This window comes from Cloeon dipterum, chromosome X, assembly GCF_949628265.1.
Source record: "Cloeon dipterum chromosome X, ieCloDipt1.1, whole genome shotgun sequence".
NCBI lineage: Eukaryota > Metazoa > Arthropoda > Insecta > Ephemeroptera > Baetidae > Cloeon > Cloeon dipterum.
This window is the reverse complement of record NC_088790.1, coordinates 9,617,449-9,642,496: the sequence shown is the minus strand read 5'-3', so window position 1 is coordinate 9,642,496 and position 25,048 is coordinate 9,617,449. Positions and strand designations below refer to the sequence as shown.

General features: G+C 38.5%; 1 protein-coding gene across 1 annotated transcript in view; it reads right to left on the bottom strand.

Moving 5' to 3' along the window:
- Positions 1 to 25,048, bottom strand: part of Best2 (bestrophin 2) — a 36,955-nt gene that overhangs the window by 5,332 nt on the left and 6,575 nt on the right. Inside the window, exons 2-8 of the mRNA XM_065493787.1 lie at positions 10,801 to 10,911; positions 9,998 to 10,169; positions 9,529 to 9,658; positions 1,955 to 2,193; positions 1,756 to 1,863; positions 1,357 to 1,701; positions 619 to 898 (exon numbers count right to left, since the gene is read on the bottom strand). Coding sequence (XP_065349859.1) covers positions 619 to 898; positions 1,357 to 1,701; positions 1,756 to 1,863; positions 1,955 to 2,193; positions 9,529 to 9,658; positions 9,998 to 10,169; positions 10,801 to 10,911 — 1,385 coding nt within the window. The remainder of the gene's footprint in view (positions 1 to 618; positions 899 to 1,356; positions 1,702 to 1,755; positions 1,864 to 1,954; positions 2,194 to 9,528; positions 9,659 to 9,997; positions 10,170 to 10,800; positions 10,912 to 25,048) is intronic.

Here is a 25,048-nt window from a genome sequence, read left to right as displayed (position 1 = left end):
GAGCACGCGTCACCTTTCTTTCTGGGCCCGCGTCTGCATTTTTAGGTCAATGTTACTCCGAGTCAATGTCAATGAGTGCCCACCGCCATCAGGAAGCGCGGCGAAACCGAAATTCGCCGCTGCCGGGTGGTCGCAAATCAAACCGCGCGCGCCTCCGACTCGTGAATGGAGATCGGGAACAGTGAAACGCGCTCTTCCACTCGCGAGCGTGGAGGTCAAGAAACTATTTACACACGAACCAGTGCTTGGCACCTCACTCCTTGCTCAAAAGTGAATCCAACTATTACTCTTCCAATTAAAATATTTTATGAAAGTTTGCAGTTTCTTCCGTAGCCAGGAAATATGAACAAAAGTGATATATCTCTCATAGCTTTATTCTCAATATAGGGATATTTAAGCACGTGATTACCTTATTGTAATTAATGATCCATTGAAAATTTTTAATTATAAATTAAACAAGTATTTATTTGTATTAGAATAAGAAGAAAGGCTAATTGATTTGTTTTTATTTTTACTTTTCTAATCTCCCCAGTAAATTAATTGAAGGCAATTCAGGAAAACTCCATTTATAATTAAACGAAATCTATTTTAAATGTAGAAAATTATTTTGATCCTTACCTTGTCTGACGATTGCTTTGTTCAGTTGTGCACGTCCAGATTTACGGATCAAGACGCGGTCATAGTTGACGCTCTTCTGGTTAGGCACTGTCAAATGCAGGCCTGTTTCGTTGGTTGTCGAGTAAATGTTGCCTGAGAGTGAAGTGTTTCTGACGCGTCCACCCGCACGGAACAACCCTGATGAATAGGCTGTGCTCGAGGAACGCGAACTGCCCATGCGATTCAACTGCCGCTGGAACCAGTTCTTGCGACGCTCTACCAGAGGCGTATCGACGCTTTCCTGCAAAGATTTGCCATTAAATTATTGAATCAGATATACAATGAAAGGATTGAACTCAATAAAAGTTGGACGAGGTTTTATTTTTTTGTTATAACCAGTGGTCAAGGTTCCACTAGTACTACACGCATATATGGCTAACGAAAGGGGCAACACACAAATGAAAAGTTGATTCTTCAGGGGAGGAATATTAAATTGGAAACAGTATTTGATTAAAATTTTAGTAATTCTCTTAGTATGTTTTGTCACAGGCTCTGTTAGACGTCTCTTTTAATAATTTTGGACTTCGAAATAATATTTTTTTTTCAATAATAGACTGTTAATTTATTAAGAATAAAAGCTAATTTTAATCAAGTATGGATTAATTCCATGCCGAATCGTTTCAGAACTAAATAAATATAAGAAAAATCACAGGAATTTCATTTGAGTTTAGAGTAGTAATTAAATTGGAAAACTCTTACATAGTCCGCATAGACGTCCTCGTGGTTGTTCTTGGCACTGGATGGCAGCATGTTGGCGTAGACGGCGTCACTCTCCTTAACTCTGTACAGCTGGGCACTGCCCTTGGGCTCATCGCGGCGGTAGTGCTCTGACGCGACAGTGTAGGGCAGGTCGCGGGGCACCACCTCCTCCCAGTATTGATCCTTGAGCAGCTCTGGATGCTCCTCATGCATCTCGTCCACGATCATGTAGCCGGCCTTGATGTGTCGGTCGATCAGCCAGTTCAGTTCGATGTCGTCGTCGTCCTCACCGAAGGGGTTGATCAGCACCTCGGCCACCTTCAGCCAGCCAATGTAGAAGCAAAACTAGAAACGGGTAGTTGTAGAGTGATTTCACATCGAGGTAGTTCCAAAACTTACTTGGAACATTAGGAAGACTGGGAAGTACAGATCGACGACGTCTGTTTCGATACATTGGCGGCCGAGAAGCGCAGAGATGAAGTACGTGTACAAGGACAGCGTCACTACCTGTTGAGCGATAATGACATTTTTTGTCAAGTTCACAATAATGCAGACATTGCTGCTTCCGGGGAATTTCCGTTTCCGCTCAGTTGCTCACCTGTGTGTAGACGAGAGGCACGCAGACTGTGTCGTAACCGATGAGCGAGCCGAGCCGCCGTCTGATGTCAGACAGCTCCTGCAGCATCGTCTGCACCACGTGGTCGCTCTGGATCATGTTCTCCTTGCGCGCCCGGTTGATGATGTTGGTTGCCCACACGAGCGGCATCCAGTACTTGGCCATCGTCGTTTTCTCGTCCATTAGATCAAAGATTTTCTTCTCACTTTCCATCATCAAGCCTGAAACAGGAAAATTTGCATTGTGAAATTGTCGGTTTGGTCTTTAAAATACTTTATCTTCTAATTATATCGAAGATAACAATTTTATTAGATCATATTAATGCTAAATCAAATAAAAAAAATCAATTAATTAGACGGAAAATGTAATTTTCATTATGTTGAATCGTTTGATCTATTTTTTATTGCTAGAGGTGACATTGAAAGGTGTGGAAGGAGTGTCGATATGTTTCTTGGCGCCAGTGTCACGCAATTTGAGCGGCGAAATAATAGCACCTCTCAACTCTACGTGGGCTTTTATTATATTGGAACGAGCAGTGTTACGTAATAGGCCGATAATAATTGCTTGATTTAAGTGCAACATTATCATAATGGAATAAAATTAACAAGGGAGAGAAGGATAATTCAATGCCACTGCAACCTCAAACAGAATGAAGTATTTACTCACAATGGCCACTCATTTCGCACCTTTTGTTCGATTTTTATTACGTTTTAACTATATGAACCGTTTGTTTTGCGCGAAAATGATTCGATTTGCATTCCCTTCAACAGGTTCAACGACCACCTGATAATCGCATTGTACTTTAATTTGAAGGAAAACATACGCGAGCGCGCGCCGATCCTTTTTACTCTGCTCCCGCTTTCGAAACTGATTGTCAATCATACAGAGGCTCCAATCAATCGCAGCTGTAAGTATCTAACCGGCCATTAAATTAATAATGCCTCCGTCTCCAAAAGTGAAATCATTGTTCCCAATAGATTCGTGATTTGCATTAGTAGCCGGCTGGGTCAATTTTCAGGCATTAACTAGCAACACATTGGGAAAGAAACCTGTCGGCACGGCGCCATGAACCATTAACCAAAATTCATTTGGTGATATTTCTAAAGCTTTCAATCGAATTAAAGGGCAAAAATTAAAATCAATTATCATTTTTGCATCAGTATACGATTGAATGAGTTGCAACTGTTAAACTGTACTCTGTACAAATAATTGAAACACTGCCAAAAGATAAAGAAAATTTAAATTTCACCCATTTTTCGCAATTATGGAGTGCTTGCTCATGTTTTTTAGTCTGATTTAAATTTTTCTCGTCGGTATTATCTATTCAGCAGTATGCATACCGTATTTCTGGGGACTACCTTGCCTGGAAAAAAACCGCATCAAGTAAGGAGAAAGCTAACGCAATTTGAAAAGCATATAAACTGACTTGCCGCCCCCACTTATTAAAATTATTTTCAACGCTTTGCATAGGTAACTTTTGAATATAAACCTTATTTGAAGAATTGCTAAATGCAATGGTAGCAATTATTTTCAAGGATTTTGTATCATCATTCTTTTTAAAAACAAAGTTCGAAAATGACTTATGCTGGAGTATTTAACGTATAAATTATATATAATATAAATACAATTTTCCACAGCAGTATCAGTAATATTCATACAAATTAAATTTTACATTTTCTTATATTTAATGATATTTTATTAAATTAAATATTATTTATAATTTTGTTTGATTATTTTAAAAACATTTTAATTAATTTTAAAAATAATTAAAAACACAAAGCAAAATTATTATATGAAGTGGCAGACAGAAAACAAATCTTAATAATGTACAATTTTATAAATATAGTCGCTTTAAGAATTGGAACGACGAGCAATCACTCCGTTCCTTCTCATGATGGCTGGTCATATGAAATATATATACAACTTATTAATAAAATTTTCGTGAAAAGTCTCTAACTCTAATGAACCTTTATTGCTCTAGAAAGAGCGCTGCCAAATAGAAGCCCTTAATCCAAAGTCTCCCGTTCACGCGAAACTTTGCGGAATGGTGTATGGACAGATTAAAAACTATGTTACAACACATCGCTCCAGTTGACTCGTCCTCGCAGAATTTTTAAATATTCATTTCCTGGCTTTGCAAGCAAATAGAAAAATTTCCACCTCCAAAGAAAATGAATATTTTTCCTATATTTAATTTTACATCATAAACATAATTCTCAATAAATAATACTTGGCTTTTATGGAATCCGTCTCTACGGTAGCACTTTAATTCGATTTGATCAGCATAATGTCGCTGTTGGAAAGTTTTCACGGCCTGTCCTTGATTTTCGGCTGTCTCTCGCTGAATTATCATGCTTATATCTCTCTCCATTCACTGGCGCGCGGCTGCAATTATCAAACCTGCGGCAGAAACAACAATTTGCGCTCTCGGTTTCATTCTCGCCGCAGTCGGAATTATGTACCCCATTATCGCGAACTCTGAGAGCACGCCGTACCTTTTTTGCGACTGATTTTGACCTCGTGACGAATGCTCGCAAATTTGTATATACGAGTCCGCCGGCGGCCAAAAATGTCAGCAGCACATTATTATTGTTTTGCGTGTCGGCAAATTTATTCGCGGCAGCCTGCGGTAATGTCTCAATGCAACGCACTAATGAGCTCCAAAAATGTCTCAATATTAGAGCACATTAATGACAAATGCGCAACCGAAAAAAACTAGAGCCAGTAAAATTTTCATATATTGCCTTGAGATACAATTAATTTGAATAAATACATAAAATTAAATCATCTTAAATCAGGCATTATCAATTTTTTATTTTGAATCGTGTAATTCTGCAGAATTTGGAAATGAGAATATAAATTCATTTTGCTTTAAAATATATTGTTTACTACCGTTTCTGAATTTCTTAAACCCTATCAAAGTTCTTTCTTAGTTATTGCTATTACAGGTCAACGGGTAAATATATTTTGTCAGACGTTTTTAGGATTTCCCATATAGTTAAGGAAAGTACAGAACAGTTGCCTACGTATGCCGGTTTTTTCCGTTCAAAAGGTATATATTAGTTCGTATTCTGATGGATTCACTAGCAAAAATTCAATTCAATGACAGAAAATCAAGTATCTTTTGGAAATCCTTGTCCGAAAAAATTCCCAGGAATGATTTAAATCCTTTATTGAATATAAAATTAATTCTTGAATAAAATTTGCTTCTTATTTATATTGTTTACATTAGCATAATAACAAATCTTATTCGTTAAACCTAAAGATTTTCAACTTTGATTATTAATTTTTTCTTCCCGTTTCATTTGGCATTTTAGCCCAAAAACAAGAATACTAAAGGCCAACAGCTGCAATTAATTTTATCGAAGGTGATATTGCATATTCAATCATACTGCTGGTAGCGATTTAAGTGCGCCCTTTCACGCCTTGAATTCGTTGAGGAAAGTGTCACAAGATGAAGAGGCGTCTGTTTTCCTGCTTAGGACGCGCTAAAACCTGTTTGTCTCGCCAATTTAATGCTTGGACTACGAGTTCGAGGTGTCGCAACTACTATTATTATTTTAAAAACTCCCAGGAGGCCGAAAAACTCCGAAAAATCTGTGAGCAGGCACCATATAATACAATTACACACGCGCAGGCTGCTTTACAACCAGCAGCCGGCCGAGTGTGCTCACGGCAAGCAAAAAATGCGTCCGACAAGCCACTCTTGCCTGTTATTATCAGCAACGTGCTTGTTTTTGCTCTCTTAAGCGATATAAACATTGGCGCCAACCGAGTTGTAATTTATTATTTGTGGGTTCATTACTCTCCACCGCTACTGCTGCTGTTGCCGCCGCCGCGCCACTCGAGCAAATTGATTAGCAAAAGCAGCGACACACGCCACTTTCACTTTGGCTATTTTACAATATCTCGGAGCAAACGCGCGCGGAGCCGCTTGTATCTGGATCACCGCGATATCTGCTATTTGTGTGCACAAATCCCAAGATGATCAATGATGATGTTACGAACGGTTTGCATTTACTAAATAATGACTCTAATCATGAGGCCTCCACAATGTGAAATGATTCATATATGCCATCCAATTTCATATGGCTTTACATATTTACTATCAATTACCAATGAGTATAGTATATCGATTACATCCAAATATCCAAACATCACTTTTTATTAGTAATAATAATGCAACTCGCGTCAGGTGCTGTTAATATATTAATTTATAATATATATTCTACATAATTGCATTGTGTATTTCTATATTGAAACTCATAAAACATATAAAATTAAATATGTCTTTCTAAATAAATAAGTTTGAAAAAATGAAATAATATTGTTTTAATTACCTTGAGAAAAAACGTTTTTTGTTTATAAAATAATACATATAGTAAGTATTTATTTTAAGGATTTTATTTGGGTTTATTTTCTTTAAAAAATTCATTCTAATTTTTTGATAAATTTAAGTTTTTTCTTCTATATTATACGACACAGATCGCAGCATCAAAGTATTAATTTAGTAAAAAAAAACCTAACAAGAGACATAAATTTTAGCTTCAAATCTCCAGCTGTACGTTCCTTTTCTTAAAAGTAGTGATTAAACAATTGAACGAACCACAACATGTTTTTGTGAAGTGCAAAATTGTGGGGGTGCAACAGTTTATCCCGTGTGGTATAAGGGTTAGATTTTGTCATTGCCTTGAAGACATATCATAATTAAATTAGAGAAATGTTAATTTCTGCCTCTTTGTTCGTGCTACAAGTGAAAGTGATAGGTTTTTCCTCCTCTGAGATGTCTCCGTCGCTTGATTTGTTGCAAATTGCTCAATTAACGTAATGCCATAATTTATTAATTTCGCTTCGAGTGTGGCCGCATAATGAGTTTATTTTTCTGTAAATCGAGGAAAGTGGTAAACAAGGAAGTCACCGCGGCAGTCTTCATCTTGCCAATTCTCGTGATTCAGCTGAAACTTCCTTCCCATATTCCTCTTCTTGTATTATAAAATATAACCACCCATAACTCAAACAAATAAGGCACTGGGTAATGAATAACGCGCGCAGCATAAGTTAAAAAGAATCACGAGCTGGGTTTCAAGGAGTATGAGCAAGGCAAATCACCGTTGGATTGTTTTGCAATTATTCTCTTTACAACAGTTCGACGCTAATTGCACGCTTCGTGCCGATTAATAACACGAACATGGTTTGGTATATTTATTATTTTAAAATGTTTCGTATAGAAGCGATCGCGCCCTTCGCGCACTGCACCAACAATAAAAGGTCAGCAGGTGTCAGGAAGTAATGGGTGCGCGCAAAGTTCTTCGTGTAAATTTCTAACGAGCCCGCAAACCTGTAATTTCGGTGCTAATTTTTTCCTGGAATTGCTCAAATCTGTCACGGTGAAAAAGTCAAGGGCAGTGTCAAAGTACATTTTTTAGAAGTTGTTGTGGCAATGAGGTAATGAAATTAGTAGTAGATCAGATAGTAATTTTACTGTTAAAATGGCTTACCCACCACCAAAATTATATATAAAAAATTGATTTTACTCATGAATTTTGTTGGTTGCAGGATAATTTTTTAGATAGAAAAGAAATTTTGAAAGAACGCAGAATCTTTGGGAGTTAAATATCATGTTTCTCAGTTGTAATCAGTAAAATCACTGATTATACTGGAAATTTTCATAAGTGCTTTTCGCAAAGGGAGGAAAATTCGATCAAAGAGCAGTCCTTGATTTCGGGTGGTATAGATCATTCCATTGTTTGACAACCCTCTCGCTGGCCGAAAACGCTACGCATTGGCTAATATTTGAGTAAATTCTAACAGACATTTTTTTCTCTAACAAAGCATACCCAAATGATTTTATAAAACCTTGCCAACATTTAAATTAGCAAAAAAATCCAGTTGTTGATATTATGCCAGTGAAGATCAAGGATACCATTATTTTTCAGTTTTAAATTAATTTAACTCGTCGTTTCACTTCCCCAGAAGTACCTGAAAGTGGATCTCTGGGCTGCAAACGACGTACCAAGATTTTAAGGCCAAGGAAAAGAAAGGTTGCGTTTGACGACCCGTCCGACCGACCGACCGTCCCTCCGTCAGTCGAGGAATGCGCAATTCAATTTGGGGCTAACGGTGCTGAAAACAATTCCTAATTACTCTCTCCGCGTCACTGGAGCGGTCATTAATTTTTTAGCGGCTGATTGACGCGCTCGAGAGAGAATTTTGTTCATTAGGTTCTTTGTTGTCGCTTTTCTTTCAAGTCCGGCGCGCACTTATAATATGGAGCAGGAGAGTTTGTTCCCCTCGCGAGACGGGCGCCAGGCAGACACTTTTTTAATTTGAGTAGCAACCGGATTGTGGTTGATTTAATTTCATACCCAACGGTGACAAAGGAATTAATGAAAGGAGCTTATGAAAGTGAGCTGACTGAGATGCTTAATCCGAAAATACAAATAAAAAAAAAATTAGAACTTGAGTCGAATATATTTTCTTTGCGATTGATAATGTTGAACATAGTTTAATTATTTCCGTCAGTCAATTGTTTTACTCTCTCACATTACGAATAATTTTATTAGGGCCCCAGAGTGTTGTGTACCTACTACATAGACTATAATAAAAGAGGTGACAGTCATGGAAGCCCAAGTTCGGCAGAGATATATGTGTGTGCGATGTCCTGTAATTTGTGCGATTCAGTGAAAACCTGCGTGAGAGTGAAAATCCTTCTCTCACATTGAAATATTTATCTACAGCAAAATTCATTTCTTGCACAATTACAAATTAATTTTAATTTATCCTAGAATAGTCTTTACATCAACTGATCTATTACCATATAGTTTCCATATCCTACGCCATTTGCTTTTAAATACAGCTGCAATTAAATTGTTTTCATGACGCAATCGACTCGTTAATAATCGAATTTCACACGCGACGGCCGAGAGCAGAATGTATAATTATCGCTTCTCTGCTGAATAAAATCGACCTGTCAACGATCGCAGCGTGGACGGGCGTCGGCGAGGGAAATTGAGAAAGGTCAGCGCAGTCAGTGTGCATGGCCCTCATAAAAACAGCAACAAAAATAAACACGAGTTGACGGTTGATCTCGTTCTTTGAGCTGGATCTCACACTAAGAGTTAATTTCATCACGTAAGTTATGGTATAATTATTATTTACGCGCCTGTCGAGGCTGAATTTTAATTGATCGATCACTTAATGGCGATGATTAAAGAGTAGCGCATGAAAACAAATTAACAAACTGTCTTACATGGCTTCGGTTTTCAGACAGTAAAATTATAATTTCTAGTAAGTCTCCGTAATTTTTTTTAACAAATAAAAATTTAAATATTTAGTTAATATAACCCTCGCATTTTGGCATTTGAACAGAAGGCTAGCGTCCATCGTTCAATCGACCTTCTTTTAGCAATTAATTCCCAGGGTAAATGGCGACCTTATCAAAATAGTTTTACATTTCCGCGAAAAGCACCCAGAGAAAGGTCATCGGACATAATATCTTCACATCACTTGCGAATTGCCGCCTAAATTTAGGAGTAATTGGAAAATTTTGGGCTGACCTGCGTCGACCATGTGTTGCCACGTGGGGAAGCGCCTCTTGACCCTGAGACTGACGTGCTGCAGGGTGATCACATAGCTGAGCATTGAGTACCGCACGATGTTTCGGCGCATTAGTCGGCCCCGCTCCTCCTGTAAACGGACAAAATATTCAGCCATCATTAATTATTTCACTAAATCTTTAACAATGTGAAATAAAAATTGCGTCGTTCCTGCAGAGAAAAAAAATAATTAAAATGCGTGTTTGATTGCTTCTCTCTCGAGCATATTATTTAACACGTCGATTTTATCATTAATAAAATAAACAGTTAGAGGAGTTGATGGATCATTAATTGGAGCTTATTTTCATAATAAATTCGTCTGTCAGCAAGGAATTTCTGTCTGCTGCGCAGTGAGAAGCGTTTGCTTACGACACTGTGACGCAATGAAACTCGTTTAATGAGTTAGCAATTTTCCAATTTCCGTTCTTACATGTCCTGGGATGGCGGCGCTGACGAAGAGAGCCATCGAGTCCGGCCAGGGCAGCAGTCTGTATTGCTCCCACCATCGTTTGACTATCAAAGTGACGTAGAAGCCAAGCACAAACGACATCGGGATGCTCTCCGTCTGCTCCCCGACGTACTTTCGCACCCTCTTGAAAGTCCTGCGAAAACCACAGAGCGAATTTATCAGATCTGTTGGAGCGTCACACTGTCGTGGCGTCGGTGCAACGCGAGGGCTTTGCCCCCAGATGGAGATTTTTTGCATGCAAAAAGATGAATAGGGACAAAAAGCGTGCGCCGAGCAACGATTGGAACCGTGAAGGTTGCTGCCAACCAAGATGAAATAGGACTATGGAACTTGCACGGGCGAATATCTTTTCTAATGTGTGAAAGCTTGCAACTCTGCACGAGCTGAGATTTATAAAGGCTCGTTAAAAGGGGCAGCCCTCTCAGCTGGAGTTTTCATTAGCTAAAGCTGTTTGCTTACTGCGTTAAAATTTATTGATAAACGAACTTAGCATAAAAATCTACTTCAAAAACTTTGAAGCAAAATTTGAATAATTATAGGTATAAATCGGATTTTTTTACTGACATCAATTAAATTTTAATTAATTATGGACTGAGAGTCTCTGAGTCGTAACACATAAACTATAATATAACATTTGTCTGAAATATTGATTTAAATACCAGTCGTTCTTGTAATAGGCATTAAGGTAAGTATGATATATGATGTCGCAAAATTATTGCCAAAAATAGTTGATCTTTTTGTAAATCAAGTATTTCATTACTCACTCTTTTTGTTCAGGATTGAGAACGTGTCTGTAGACGAGATTAATTGTGTAGTATATGCTAAGGTAGAAGAACAGCTCTCTGTAGATGAGTTTGTACACACTGCCTTTCCATCTGCGAACAAAAGAAAACAGAAATTTACTTTAAGCAACCTTTTGGCCTAAATTTACATGTGATTAATTCTCGATTTATGCAAATTTTCGCCAGACTGTTCCAGTTTCCACACCGATCCCAATCTTGGCGATCAACTGATTATTTTAAGACGAGTTGCGACATTCGAGCCTCTCAGTGTTTGTTCAGCACGAAAGGCGTTGAAATTTCCCCCTGCTTCGAAAGCATTATTATTCATAATTACGTACAAGCAGCAACACAGTCATCTTGTGTGTTTGCTTATCGGTCCACGCAACAAGCTCCGCTATTTGCAGGCTCACAAGCGGTAAAAGGTGTAATGAGGCTGAAATCTGTCAATCTCGCCATGACTTGCGTCGCGAATTATTCATTTTTACTTTCCTCGAAAGCCTAGCTCCTGGTATGGTGCCCATGAAGAACGCATAATACATTTATTGCAAGTGCGGAAAGGGCAGTGAAAGATGAACGTTCAGTTTTAATTCTTAAAATAAAGTGTCAGTCTCTTTAGTTAAAGTTTTAAGCATGTTTAAGTTAGAAAGCAATAAATGTAAAAACTATAGTCATTAACAATTCGGTGAAATAAAAAAACACAAAATAAAAAGTATTTAGTTTCACACATAAATTTAAATTTACATATTACAAATATTTTTATCATCAACTGAATATTTTAATTTTTATTTCTACTTTAACCATTTTTGCTGACATATTCTACCAAATTTTACCTAACATTTAAATATAATTAACTTGAAGGGTTCACATCTGAATCAATATGATTAATCAAGCGAAGTTTCATCAAATATTGTAATCATATGTTATCTTCCTAAACATCAATATTAAATTAATTTATAATACGAATATAGACTATTTTAATTCAATGCGCCAAGCTAAAGTTTAATATTGTTGCGGACAGAATCAGGAATTTAATCCACAATCCAAATTTGAGCTGCTTAAATATAGAAAATGAAATAACTTAGTTATATTTATTTCCTGATGCAAATATGATTTACCATTCACTGCCCTGCGATGTAATAAAAAATATTGTTTGCAGATACGCGACCCGAGAGTTTTATGAGCGATGAGAGATATTTCCGAGCTGTCACTCGGCGTCATCCCGGTTGGTCCATTTCTCATCCTGGTTATTAGAAAGTAGCGGCGGCGGCGACGCCAGCGCAGTGTAATCGGCGTCGGCTCACTGCGCGATTGATACATCATCTGACCGGCCGGCAGCAGACGCCGCCTTTATCGCGACCCGACCTTGACATTTATCTCCGTGCTACCGTTCAATTAAGACGGGAATTTATTGCCATATAACTTTCTTCCGACTCAAAAAGTGATACCAACACTTAATTAACGAATTCCTTGAGTCACACGATTGTACAGTTAACGATTTCTGACTTCTCGTCAGAGGAATGAAAGAATTCTATCAGAGAAACACTACTCAGAATTTAAAAATTACCGGTCTTCTACGTATGTAATTTGGAACAAAATCAAAAAGTTTAAGATGTTATCAGTCTGATTTATTCATTCCTTAGAAAAAGCAGTTTTCTTATTTCAATCTCGTTAAATTCTCAAGTAATATTTTGGGGAATTTAATAAAATCGCATCTATTTATTAAAAAAAAAACTTTGCAAATGATAGCCGACATTCCATATCATAAAAAAGCGAAATAAAAAAGATGATTCTAAAAATATCTCAATGTAATTTAAACCTGATCTTTAATTTTCCTTTTTGACTGACTATTTTGAAATAAATTAAAAACTCTATCATCTTAAATCTGGACAGGCAAGCTTAAAAATTATTTTAGCTCCGAGAATTTCAAAATAATTAAAATCTAGTGAATTTAGTTTCTTACAATTAAGATTTTCAACAAAATTTCATGGGCATCTCCAGGGGCCGGATTTGCACGTCGGCTGGGGTTTTGAATCGGGCAAATGAAAAAGGTAAAAAATTGAGTTGTTGACAGTATTATACTATAGCTTGATCAACGTTGGCTCAGATTGAAAAAAAATTAAACGATTTTGTTGCTTGAATATTGATTTTTCCGGCAAAATTTGTTCCATTTTGAATACATGCCAGCCACTAACTAATTTTCTTCGCGGAATGCTGTCGTGTATTAAGCCAGAGAGTCTATTTGATTAACAGGACAATGCTGGCCATTCATCTGAGCTGGCCATGTGTGGAAGCGGAAGTGAACAGGTGGGGTCGGATATGGGCCAGCGGTGCTTTGATTTTCGATCGTGCCTTTTGACGCAACCCAACACCGCACCACTGGAATCATTAAAAACTGTCACTTGTCACTTCGTATGCTCGGCCACGTGTGCTGTCTGCGTTCGCAGGCCAACACTAATCGGAGCAGACGTGCCCCGAGCTTCGTGAGAGCGGGTGAAAATCGCCGAACCGAGCGGAAAATGGGAAAACCGGATTGCGAAACGGCTCGTTTGCTCGAGGGTAATAATTATTTATCGTCAATTGCAACGCGAGAGAACATAAAGGATTATCCTTGCGCCACAATACTCTCACTTTCATGAGCGGCAGGCACATCCGATTCGGGAGAGCTAGTCGTGTTCGTGCGTGGTACTAACCATTGTTGTTAGTGCTAATTACACTCATTGCGATTCGCCCTTGCCTTGCCACAGTCAAACTGTTTGACGGACTATGTGCATGAGAGAGAGAGAGGCACCATGTTTGTTCAGGGTGGAAATTCAAGTGTCATACTTATTGCTAAATTCGTATACGCTCTGGCAACTGTCTAACGCCTAATTAAACAATTTGCTCTGGAAATTCAGCAGTGAAAACAAGCGTATTCATTATTTTTATGGGCCCACTTCATACAAAATGGCAATTATGATTTCGCAAGGCCAGCATGTCTGCTTCTTACGTCGCACTTTACGTGCATAACAACGTACTTTTTTGCAAATACAAAATAGCAAACATCCAAGCTCTTCTGATAATTAATTTGTTCAGTGAAAATGATAAGGACCAAAATAGCAAACTGATTGATTAAAATTTTGCGAATATTATCGGCTGAGGTGTCTACTGATTGTGAGTAATAAATAAAATCTGCTTTTTCAGTTTAAATTACTTAATTAAGCCTAATTCATCTCTCCTGTAGTATTACAATATTTTTTAGAGTTAAAAAATCCCCTGAAAATTATGTTCAGAGCATATTTTTTATCTAAAAATTATAATAGCTTTTCATTTTAAATCCGTTAACTTGTTTTGAATCAAACAAAAATTGGGTTGTGATACAACTTTCTGACAGTTGGCGTGGCATGATTTGAGTGCAGAACTGAAATGCGCCGGAGCCGTCGTCCAGCTGCCACGCTCGTGTGTGTTCCCTGCTCCTGGAAAGAAATGAATGTCTCACACTCTCATAACTTTCTCGCGGTGGCGCCGGCCAAGAAAATGAAGAATGCATCTGTAATAAATTTTTAACTGCATCTTTGCGTTCGCCGCTCGCCGTCAACGCTCAAATAAATAAGCCACGGGACGAGTTGCGTGCCATGAAGAATCAATAAAAAAAATGTTCGTGTATACTTTGTTGTAACGTGCACTGTAGAGCGGCGAGTAAGTCGCATTTCACAAGTGCTTTTGGACCTGCACCAAATGGAAAATAGGTCTCATTTTCCAGTTTATGTAAATTAATCACAACGTAACAAATAATATCTCTCCACAATGAAAGGGTGAGCTCGATGAAAAGAATATGTATAATTATTGACCGTCAAAATTGAAAACATGTTGTTTGAAATCGGAACAGGATGCTGTCTAAGAATCTGAGGAATTCATTCACGGATTTCGATCCTAGCTTTCCGGAACTAGGATGGTAGAAAGTGGGGTCACTTTTTTCTGCGATTATTCTGCTTCAAAAAATCATGAAAAGTTAAAATTTTAAGGCATCAGACAATTTGTGAAAAATTGGATTGTTTGACATCGATTTCCAGAATCAGAATGATTTCATTGGAAGTCACACTCGAGGATTCGTTGATGGAAGAAAAATGAAAATTTTTAGCGTTGAATGTCCGGTCTTTTTCTTCCGTTATATAATTATTGTTGCATAATTCCATCCTTCCGATCTTCTTATTTAAGATTAAAAATTGGCAAAAATCTGTTATGTTTCAAATTAATTGTTGAGCACCGAGCTAATCAATTGTAAAACCTACAGATTTTTCCCTCCTCGACCAATAGATGTCACAAACAAAAATCACCATATTAGTTATACAGATCTAAGTTATAACAATAATTTGATTATGAAAATCGAAAACAAAATGAACGTTGCAGGCTATTGACTTCATTTCAGAATTTGATTTATTTAAATTGCAAGCTAAATTTTATGGAAGCATGATTACTCTTCAAATTAGCGCTACTATTCCGAACCGTGGTATAATTTATAAGCTTGTCCTTCAAGTCCTTTCTTTCTGATGCCATGCAAACTATTAAAACATTTGAAGAAATGTTGATTAATCTTGTGAAAAAAATAATTTTAATATCCTTCAAATTTTAAAGTTATTCCTTAAAAAACTATTAAACAAAATTTGTCAGCTAATTCAAGCATGTCTTTGTGTTAAATTTGAATTTCATTAAGGCCCAAATATTGTGCACAACTATTGGTCTAATTTTATTCTTTTTAAAAACAGGTTTGAATGAAATCTGCTACGTTTTCTTAATTATTTAAATTTTTTACTAGCAGTTGCAGCACAATGACAGCTTTTAAATATGAACAAACGGGAAAATTTGTCGAAACGGGAAAAAGTTAAAATATTCATCATTTGACAGCTCCTCTGGCGGTATCAGCCGTAGGCTAAGTGTTCTCGACAAGCCGATTTGAAGCGGTCGCAGAGGCAGCGTTTCTCTCAATTAGCAGATCAATCAATTGCCAGCCACCGCGCGGTATGCGGATTCTTGTCGAGTGAGCCCAGCAGAGCGATCTGTCTTTCTCACAAAGTGCAGCAGGTACGGCACATAAGTCAGTCAGTCTGTCGCCGCGATTTCCTTGCGCTCGAACACAATCCGTTGGCTGGTGCTTCGAATAGCACAGCGCGTTGCACAACAGTTACATAAACAAATACCCTAGACGAGAACGGAGGAGGTTGACCTTTGGTGAATATTATTATATCACCTGAGCAATTTCGCCAAGGTTGCACCGATTCCTCCTCTGCCTGCGCACAAGAGCTCGCGGTTGCCGTGTATGCCAGACCGAATTGTACATATTGTTTCACCTTCGTTATCAAACGCAGGAGCAGCAACAGCCATTTAGCGGCCAAAGTCAAGTTCAATCGCCTTTTTGTTCATTTCCTAAATTACAGTGCGTGCGCCGATTGATCTTTTGGGCATCAATTTTGGCACCGCGCGCTAAGGTCAGCCTTGCTCTTCGAGGAAGACGATAGAATATTGCATTTTAATTTTCTCCCAAGCCGCGGTGACCCCAAATCAATCATGCTTTCGGCGACCTGCAAACGAAGGTTCTCTACGGCTATTATTTCCATAGTTAGAACATCAGGTGTGCGCACTCAAGGTGGCTTAGCCGGATTATCGGTTTGCGGAAAGGCCTTTTTGACCTGAAAATCGGAATTGGCACCTGCCAAAATGCGTGTGGAAGGCCGTGTCACAATCTGCTTTTAAGGATATTTTATTTTCTAACTGCAAATGCCTGTCTTGGGAATGAATTAATAGGACGCTGAGGGTCATTAAAGTGCATTGCATTGGTCGAAAAAACCAGCTTAAGGCCAGTTTTCGACCTTTGGTTTGAAATTCCAGGCATCCCGGCTGGAATTAAAAATTTATGACATTGGACTCTGTCGTGAAATGATTTATTGGCTGATAAACGCCTTTTACGGCGCCTTTCCCGAATGCAGCGCGCGTCAATCAGAGACAAAGACTCGTGAGATGACATATTAGGTGTTTCTCTGCTTCCAGAGATAAAATAGAAAGTATACGAGATACACATTTGTAATAGACTGCAGCGACATGAAGAAAAAGAAGATGTCATTTTTCCTTAGCAAAAGTAAAAAAGGCTCGGCGGCTGATAATTAATGCGTCTGCAGGCGGCGCCTGCGATTTTCATCATAAAGCGACACTATAATTTCCAGCGCACGGGTCGCTGCTGTTGTTATTTAACTCGCACGCACGCTAATTACAACTATATTTTACCTGGCATGCAGTGAAAGTAGTATTTTTCTTGCATGATTCGTCCGATTTACAACCGCCAACGATCCGAGTAAGCTTTAATCCGTCCGTTTTAAATAAAAATAGATCGCGCGTGATGCAGGATGGCTTGTTTTCTGCATAATTACACAGTGATTGTTTGTCGTCACTATCTCGATGTGCGCAGACAGCCTCAGTAGAAATCATACATGCCTGTCAAATCAACTTGAATAAAAACAATATTTATGCTAATTTTCTAGTTGTTTTTAAACCAATATTTTTTAATATAATAAAGTTTTAAAAATGTGTTAATATCACACAAAATTTATTAAATTATTTAATATTTATACATTTTTAACTTTTTTATTAAAAAATAAATTTAAATTTTGACTTACTTTTTGTATAGTATTAGGAGCATTTAATGCCAGAAAAAAAAGATTTAATGTTGCTCTATGAAATAGTAATCATAACAAATTTAAATTCAATTGATGATATCTCTTGAAGCGGTTAATTATAATTTCTCAAAACTGAATGAAAGGACTTAATATCATGAAATCTATGACCATAGGAAAAATCATATGCTAGGCTATGCATCCAAGTCCTAGCGTCAAACCGATTAAATTAAACGATGCAGGTTCAATGAACCACATCTCTCTGAATGGAAATGATTTACAAAAGAATTCTGCTGCAGCTCCAGTGTGCGTCGGGCACTCTGTTTACATACATATATGTAGCACGCTGTGCGAACGAACGCTGTTGTACATTTAAAGAAAAGGCGTGTGTGTGTAGCCGCGTTCAAAACCAGTGTGAACCAAATCGGCCGCGAGTCTAACTCTGTGTCGGCGCCAGAAATATTTATAAAAGACAAAAATGCTCCCGCGGCAGGAACCTAATTTTCCGTCGGCAGGGCAAACACAGTTAAAATGCAAATGGCTGGGTTCTCTGATGCGGAGGCCAGACGGAATTATCAGCCGATCGGATCTCGACTTGTCGACGAGCAATCAATGCATGTGTTCGACTCGGCAAAAAGGGCACGCACGCGTGATTATGGTACATACTCGTGTGAAATTAAGCGGCCACTTTTTGCTAGCGTATAGGAAGCCAATTGAAGCAGAAAAATTGTTGCTCCCCGCGCTCGGCCAGCGGACACCAAGGAGAGCCGGTCTGCCTCTCTTTTTCCAGCGTCCGCATGCAGATATCAGACGCGTTCGCAGCAGTTCCACAATGAGCAAGCGGAGAAAATACGTCTCGCTGCCTTCTTTGGAAGCAGCTTCCAGACAGCGGGTTTATATGAACAAATTGCTAATTGGATTTATTATTTTCTTGTGCTACAGTTTTCACAAAATTCACCTGAAGCAAATCTATTATTGGCATGAACAAGCTTTGTGACTGATTATCTCCTGCGGCGGTTTTTATTCTTAAGCCACTTTCTTTTACCATTGACATTTTTTACCTCTGCATAATATAATATATTTGTACTGTAGTTCGATCATTTCCTTGTACCGTCGTCCCATGCACAAATCAACGCTTTCAAATTTTGACGCTAGCGCTTTCTTACACATTTCTTCCATATTTCATGACCAAAAAACTATTAATTTATTATATCCCATTTAGTTAGCCATGAAATAAATTCAAAATGGTCAGAAACTTTCGAAAGAAGAAAAACGCCAAAACAGGTGGTTCTTTCAAAATACTGTTGTAATATGTTTTCTGCGTCCGCTAAAAATAGCACAAAAATTCATCAAATATCACAATCCCAGAGGTGGAAAATTTATCTGTCTAACGTTTTATTCAGCACCAATTCCTTCTAAATATCTGATATCCTAGACAAAATTTATTTGATCAAACATTATTGAAAAAAACTGTCTAAATATTCAATAATTGTATTAAATTAACATGTGAAAAACTTTTGCAATAATTTCCCTAGCTGCGTGTGATTTTTTTCAATGTAATTTCCTTGAAGCTTAAGCGATCAACTCAATTAGAACTGCAATTAGTAGTAAATCACAACATATCATGCCATACAAATCATATTTTAATGATTTAAAAAGTGGTGGTATAAAACCGTCTGAAACCGAATTTTGACGACTGATTTGGACTAAAAATTTAAAAGTGAATCTGCCCTGTCGAATACATGAGATAATTGATTATAACATCTAATATTTTTGTTTGTTGTTGTATTGATTTTATTAAATATTTCGTCATCTAAAGCCTCGGACATTTATGACTATTAGGTTGGCACTGAAGTCTAAACCATTTTTTCTTGGATGTCAAATTTCTGAATAAATACTTTTGTTAGTGCGGTGCTCTAAATTACAAGTTGTTAAGATATTTCTAGGAATTAGCCATGTTGCCAAGGGAGCACATGATGCCATAAAACAAGAATCACGGATTTAGTCAGGCAAAAAAAGTTCTGACCTTGGAATTCCAATTCATGATCTAAAATGCCTATAAAATCTCACATGATTATTAACAGAGATGAAAATGTGAATACACTTGGCGGCCAATTCAGCCCTGGAATTGGCAATAAATGCCCCATTGACGGTTAATTTATCAACACATTTTTGCCCGATTCGCAACAGTGCTTTCGTCATATTGGAATGCAATTAGCAATACATCGGTGGCGTGAGACGCGTCGAGTTAGTTGGATTTTTTCTGCCTCCGCACGTCTCATCTGCCTTCGGAATCACTAATCGTCGCGAGGCTGGTGAAAGAGAATAAAAATAATATCGCACAAACACGGCTGCGGCAATTGATATTCCCGCAAAGAGATCGCCTGAGTCGCTTGCTTGGTTGATTCGTCCTCGGACGAATTTGTATTCTGGCCGGCGAACGCGAAGAAAACAGCTCGCAGCAGCAGCTGATGGCGGGCGAGAAAACTCTTGTCAGCCAACACCACCTCTGCAGTGCACTTGATCGCCTGATCCCATTCATTCCCGTAGCCGCTTTCCCACACCGTAGAGTCGCTCTAATAATGCGAATTGACCATTATAATAAATTAAGAGTAGGCTTTCACAGTCAGAAACTTGCATCGCAAAACAGTGCAAACCGTCCTAAAAGGGAGAGTGAAAGTCACGATATTATTACCATAGTCCGATAACAACTCTATTAAATAAATTTATCGCTACATCAAATCTAAAAATAAATAAATAATCAATTAAGCAGTAAATAACCTAACCAGTCTTCAATGCTTAAGCGGTTTTAATCACTTTTCCTCTCATATTTTGCTTGAGATTATATTTTAGTGCAGCTCGTGACCCCATTGCGGTTGCAATTGTGCGTGAGGACAGATTATTTGAGCTGAAAACTTGCAGCGCACAATCAATATTAATATAGTTTCTCGCCGAAGTCAGCTTTCCAAAGAAAAATGCACACGTTTGTTTGGACTTTTCGTTCAATGGCGCATACCTCGGGAGTGCCTTGTAGGTATTTCTGCTATTTAGACCAGAAAATCGCGAACACATGTCGTACGGAGGTTAAGTGGAGTGTTTAAATGTAACAAGGGTGTTCGACAAATTGACAAATAGCTCTGCTGACGTCTGAAATATAAAACATTCAACTGATGCTTTCTCAAATGTCTGCTTTGATACTTATATTTAAAAAAATTTTAACAACATAAATACTTTTTAGACTTCTTTATCTTTACTCTTCAGAAAACTGCCAACTGACAATGAGACCATTATTTTGCCCCCATAAAATAATAAATTAAATTAATTATGAAATATAGTTTTGGCATCGACTCGAAAATGCACCCTCGATTTTAACGATTTATGTTGAATTTTTACAATGTGGTCATCAGATATATCTAGCTGCGATAATTTTTAATATGGAAATCACTTCTCAGCATTTATTTAAAGTTCAGGAGAAATACCTTGGTTTTGCTTTTGAACTGAATATTCAAAAGATTATATATTGAAGAATCAAAACTTAATTTAAAATGGATAAATCAGCTCTAAATTTACAATTTTTTAACTATTCTCTTGTTTCCAGTTTCTAACTTTTGTAATTTCCACAATTTTTAATTAGATATTCAGCAATTAAAAGAATCCAACCAATTATAAAAAATATGTTCAATTATGAACAGTAATTTTATATAACAAAGAAGGTAATGATTTGCCACTTTCCTAAAATTGTTAGCGTTAGGTTAGGTTTGCGGCGAAACAAAGGAATGACTCATAGGGAAGCACAAATAAGCGAAGTGTGGTGTTGCACAGGTCAAAGTTTTTTGGCATGGGGTATAATTTTATCGCTCAGCCAAGTCGAAATGAAATCCGCGATGATCTAACGTAGTGAGTGACGTCAACAAACAACAATATCCCCGATTGGCCAGGTGCCTTTCATGCTGCCGTTTGTTCACAATATTTATCATTTAGAATGAGGAGTTTCCTGCGTATAGCTAACGAGCGTGCTAATTAGATCCTCGAGCGTCGCGACTTTACGTCGCTTCTCCTGATTTGAAAGAATGACTTCCTTCTGATGGGACTACCGAAATTTTTCCCGGATTAATGAGAATTTTGCGCGAGAATCGAGGACGGTTCGCATTACCATTTTCCTCGCCCTTCGAATAGCCAGCTTTGACCTAAATAGCCCGAGATCAGCTGATCGCAGCGCATTTTTTGCTTTTCGCCGTTTACCTTTGCGGCCGGCGCGCCGCTTCCTTCCCGGTCGTTGTTTTGAAATGCGACAAATCTCTGGTTTTGCTTGCGCTGTGTTCCAGGAAATACGTATCAATTTGCAACCCGATGCAACGGTGTGTCACAACAATAAAATGAATATACAGCATCTAAACCACTGGCTGCCGAGCGGTCTAGCTGCGTAGTGGCACACACAGGTATAAGCACTCAGGCATCGGGCCTTCATACGCTGCGGAGCAACTTGATCCGGCAATATTTCACTTCGAGACGCGATAATATATTTATTTGCTCATCTTTGGTCGGTTCTCACGCTCTGCTTTGAATGGATTTCTTTCTTTACGACCACCAAGTGCCAATCATTATGAAATAATTAATTACGAAACTGAGGAAAACGCGCAAATAACACTATAGTAAAAAGCAGATTATACAGTATATTTGCATTAGCCAACTGATTGTGTCACAGCCCAATTTACTATTTCTACTCGATAAATTCCATTGCTTCGATTTAACCTGATTTTTCACTCATTCTAGGCTCTGCAGCAACGAGCTAAAATGAAGTGGCAAAGAAACACTGGCCAAGATCGGTGCACAATGTCAGAAATTTCCAAATCGGCCATGGTGACATTTTACATCTTTGGACTGGACTCGGATCTCTTGACACGAAACCTGACAGAACTGTGACTTGAAAATACCCCGAAGGAACATCTTCAAGCAATTAGCGTCACGCCGACTTGCCTATCCTGAATGGCCTAGCGACTTTGAGTCGATTAACTGTTCTTAAGGCATAAAAATGCATCAGGAAGTCGGGGCTAATTGTTCTCTTTCGGGAGAAATCTCAGTTCAAACACCCCTCCAGAAGTTCTCTTGACCTGGTATTCTATTTTCCTGCGCTGCTACCCTCTGGAAAACGAGTGTTTAACCTTGGGCAAGTTGTATTGTTTAATGTGCGAAAGGCACGTATGAGTTTTACTGCGTTTAATCCACCTATAGCTAGACACGAAAATAAATTATGGAAGTCGGGCAAACATCGTGTTACACACTCACAGCACCGCCTGTGGCAAGCTAAGCTGTGCGTTTGCATAAAAGTCTTCGCGGAAGGAGACACGTGCGATCAACGTTGTCTGGAGCGCGTGTATATATGTGTCTGCCGCGTTGTGATTGAATTCGAGTTTGGCGCTGAAAGAAGCTGCGCGTTCACTCCTCGACATTTTAATATAACGGTGACCAATCCGTCCGTCCGTCCCTGTGTTCTCCGCGTCTCGATACACAATGCATTTTATTATCATTTTCTGCCCGGCCGGCGCCGTCGCTGCCGAGAGAATAAACAATCACGGCTGCTGCTGCTCTTGCGGATAGCAGCAGCAGCAGCAGCAGCAGGTACGTTCGGTTAATGTCTCGTTTATGTCTTTTTTTTTATTTTGCGCGAGGAATGCCGCCAGAAAACGCGGCGTGGCTTCGACTTTGGCCAGAAAGGTTACTGTGTCACGAGTGGAACTCTGTCTGCGCCGAGCTGTCCGCGCCTGAAAAACTTTCATCCGCGTGGAGCTGGAATATTTTCAGTGATCGATCGATTGATAATTGAAGAAATCGTACGAAAATTCAGTTCCGTTTTATTTCATCTGCAGACCTGGCTTCGAGCTCAGGTGGGAGATGAAAGTTGGAAGAAATTCCAGTCCGCCAGCTGATTGCAAGGTAGCCAGCAAGCGAGTTATATAGCTCTCCACCGTGTGTGTGTGTGTGTGTGTGTGTGTATTATATACACATATTTTTCAGTTTTGTATTTCACTCCTGGCAAATGAGCGCGAGTCTGCAAAGAACATGCAATTTCATCTCGCGGAGCCACGAATAGTATAATGTAATTACGGCAGCAAGTGTGCTGCTGATGATTATTGTCGTTTTTTCGCTCCCATCGACATGCTTAGCCTTGGGCTGATGACAATAATAAAATTTTTGTTCGTCTCGGGCAAGAGAAGCTCAGTTGCTAGGGCGCGGTACAATTCAGCACCCACATTCGAGGAGTATTATAGACGCTTTGGAAGCGATTTATTTGCCTGGGTTCCTTATTGAATGTTCAGCTGAGAAATATAATACTTGGACTGAGTAAATTCATATTTACATTTTTCTACTCAATTTTTCGTACTTTCTAAATTACGTAACTTAGACTTTGTTTATAATTCCTCCTGTCTTTAATCAACTGAAAGCAAACTGATCTGCCGCACAGCAATGGCTGCGATCTGAGTTAAATAGTAAAATATGAATAATTTATGGCATAAATAATTAAAATTCCTGCTAATTTGTTGAAATTTTGTCGCAAAAATGAAAATGAGTATACATGTATCCTTAAAAGAAATTATTATTTAAACAATGCTCGTCAAGTGCACGCTGATTGGTCAACCTAGATCAACTCCATGTTCAAGTATTCTAATTGGGTTTTGAACAATGTGCGCTGCGAGGTGACAGTTGAAGGCTGTAACCTGTAACGCTTGATGCGATATTATTTATTTATTCCCTAACCTTCCCATGGAATATCAAGAAACTAATTTAGATCGCAATTTAAAAAATGGTCCAATTTCCACCAGGAAGGAAATACACTAGCGTAACTGCGCTCGCAGCTGGGGGAGGATTTAAAAATTTCTTTCTGCGAAGAGGAGAAAAATCTCATCCGAACGGTCAGCTCGACGCAATAATTTCCTGATCACAGCGGCAGCGGCAATTTAATAATTACGAGAGTCACTCGGGTCGCTCTCCTTTTTATTATTGTTTGCGATTTTTGCAGAGCTGAGTGGACGCGGGTCGCCGGGGGCGCCGCGAAATAAACACACAATAAAGTGGCTGAAATTGGCCGAGAGTGTATATATTTATTATTGCACGCTGCGGGATTCGAACCAAGGTTATTCCTCGCAGTCATGACGTGCGCCGACACGGTGAATTCATTTATTCGCCTTTTTATTTCCAGCACACACACGGTGCTTTTTCTCGCAAATGGCAAGCTTCCTGCTGCAGATCCATATTCATGACTGCAACAATGCGTCAGGCAGCGCGCCCCGGTCGAGAGTTAGCCATTGTTGGGACGTTTGTATATGCAATTGAATTTTGATCTTTTCCAACTTTCGATTTTTGCACTGCGTCCTATCTGTGCTGCAGCTGTTGAATTTTGATTTCGATGCAGCCAAATAATTCGAAATGAAGTCAAAATCGTGAATCATTTGATGAATAAGACACGAATTACTAGTTTAGTTGTGGGTCCCTTGACCCTGCAATATTAATAGTCTGCGGGTGAGCCCAAGAGCTTAAAGGCATACTAAATAAAATCTGGTATTAACATTCTAGTAATCTCTTATTTATGA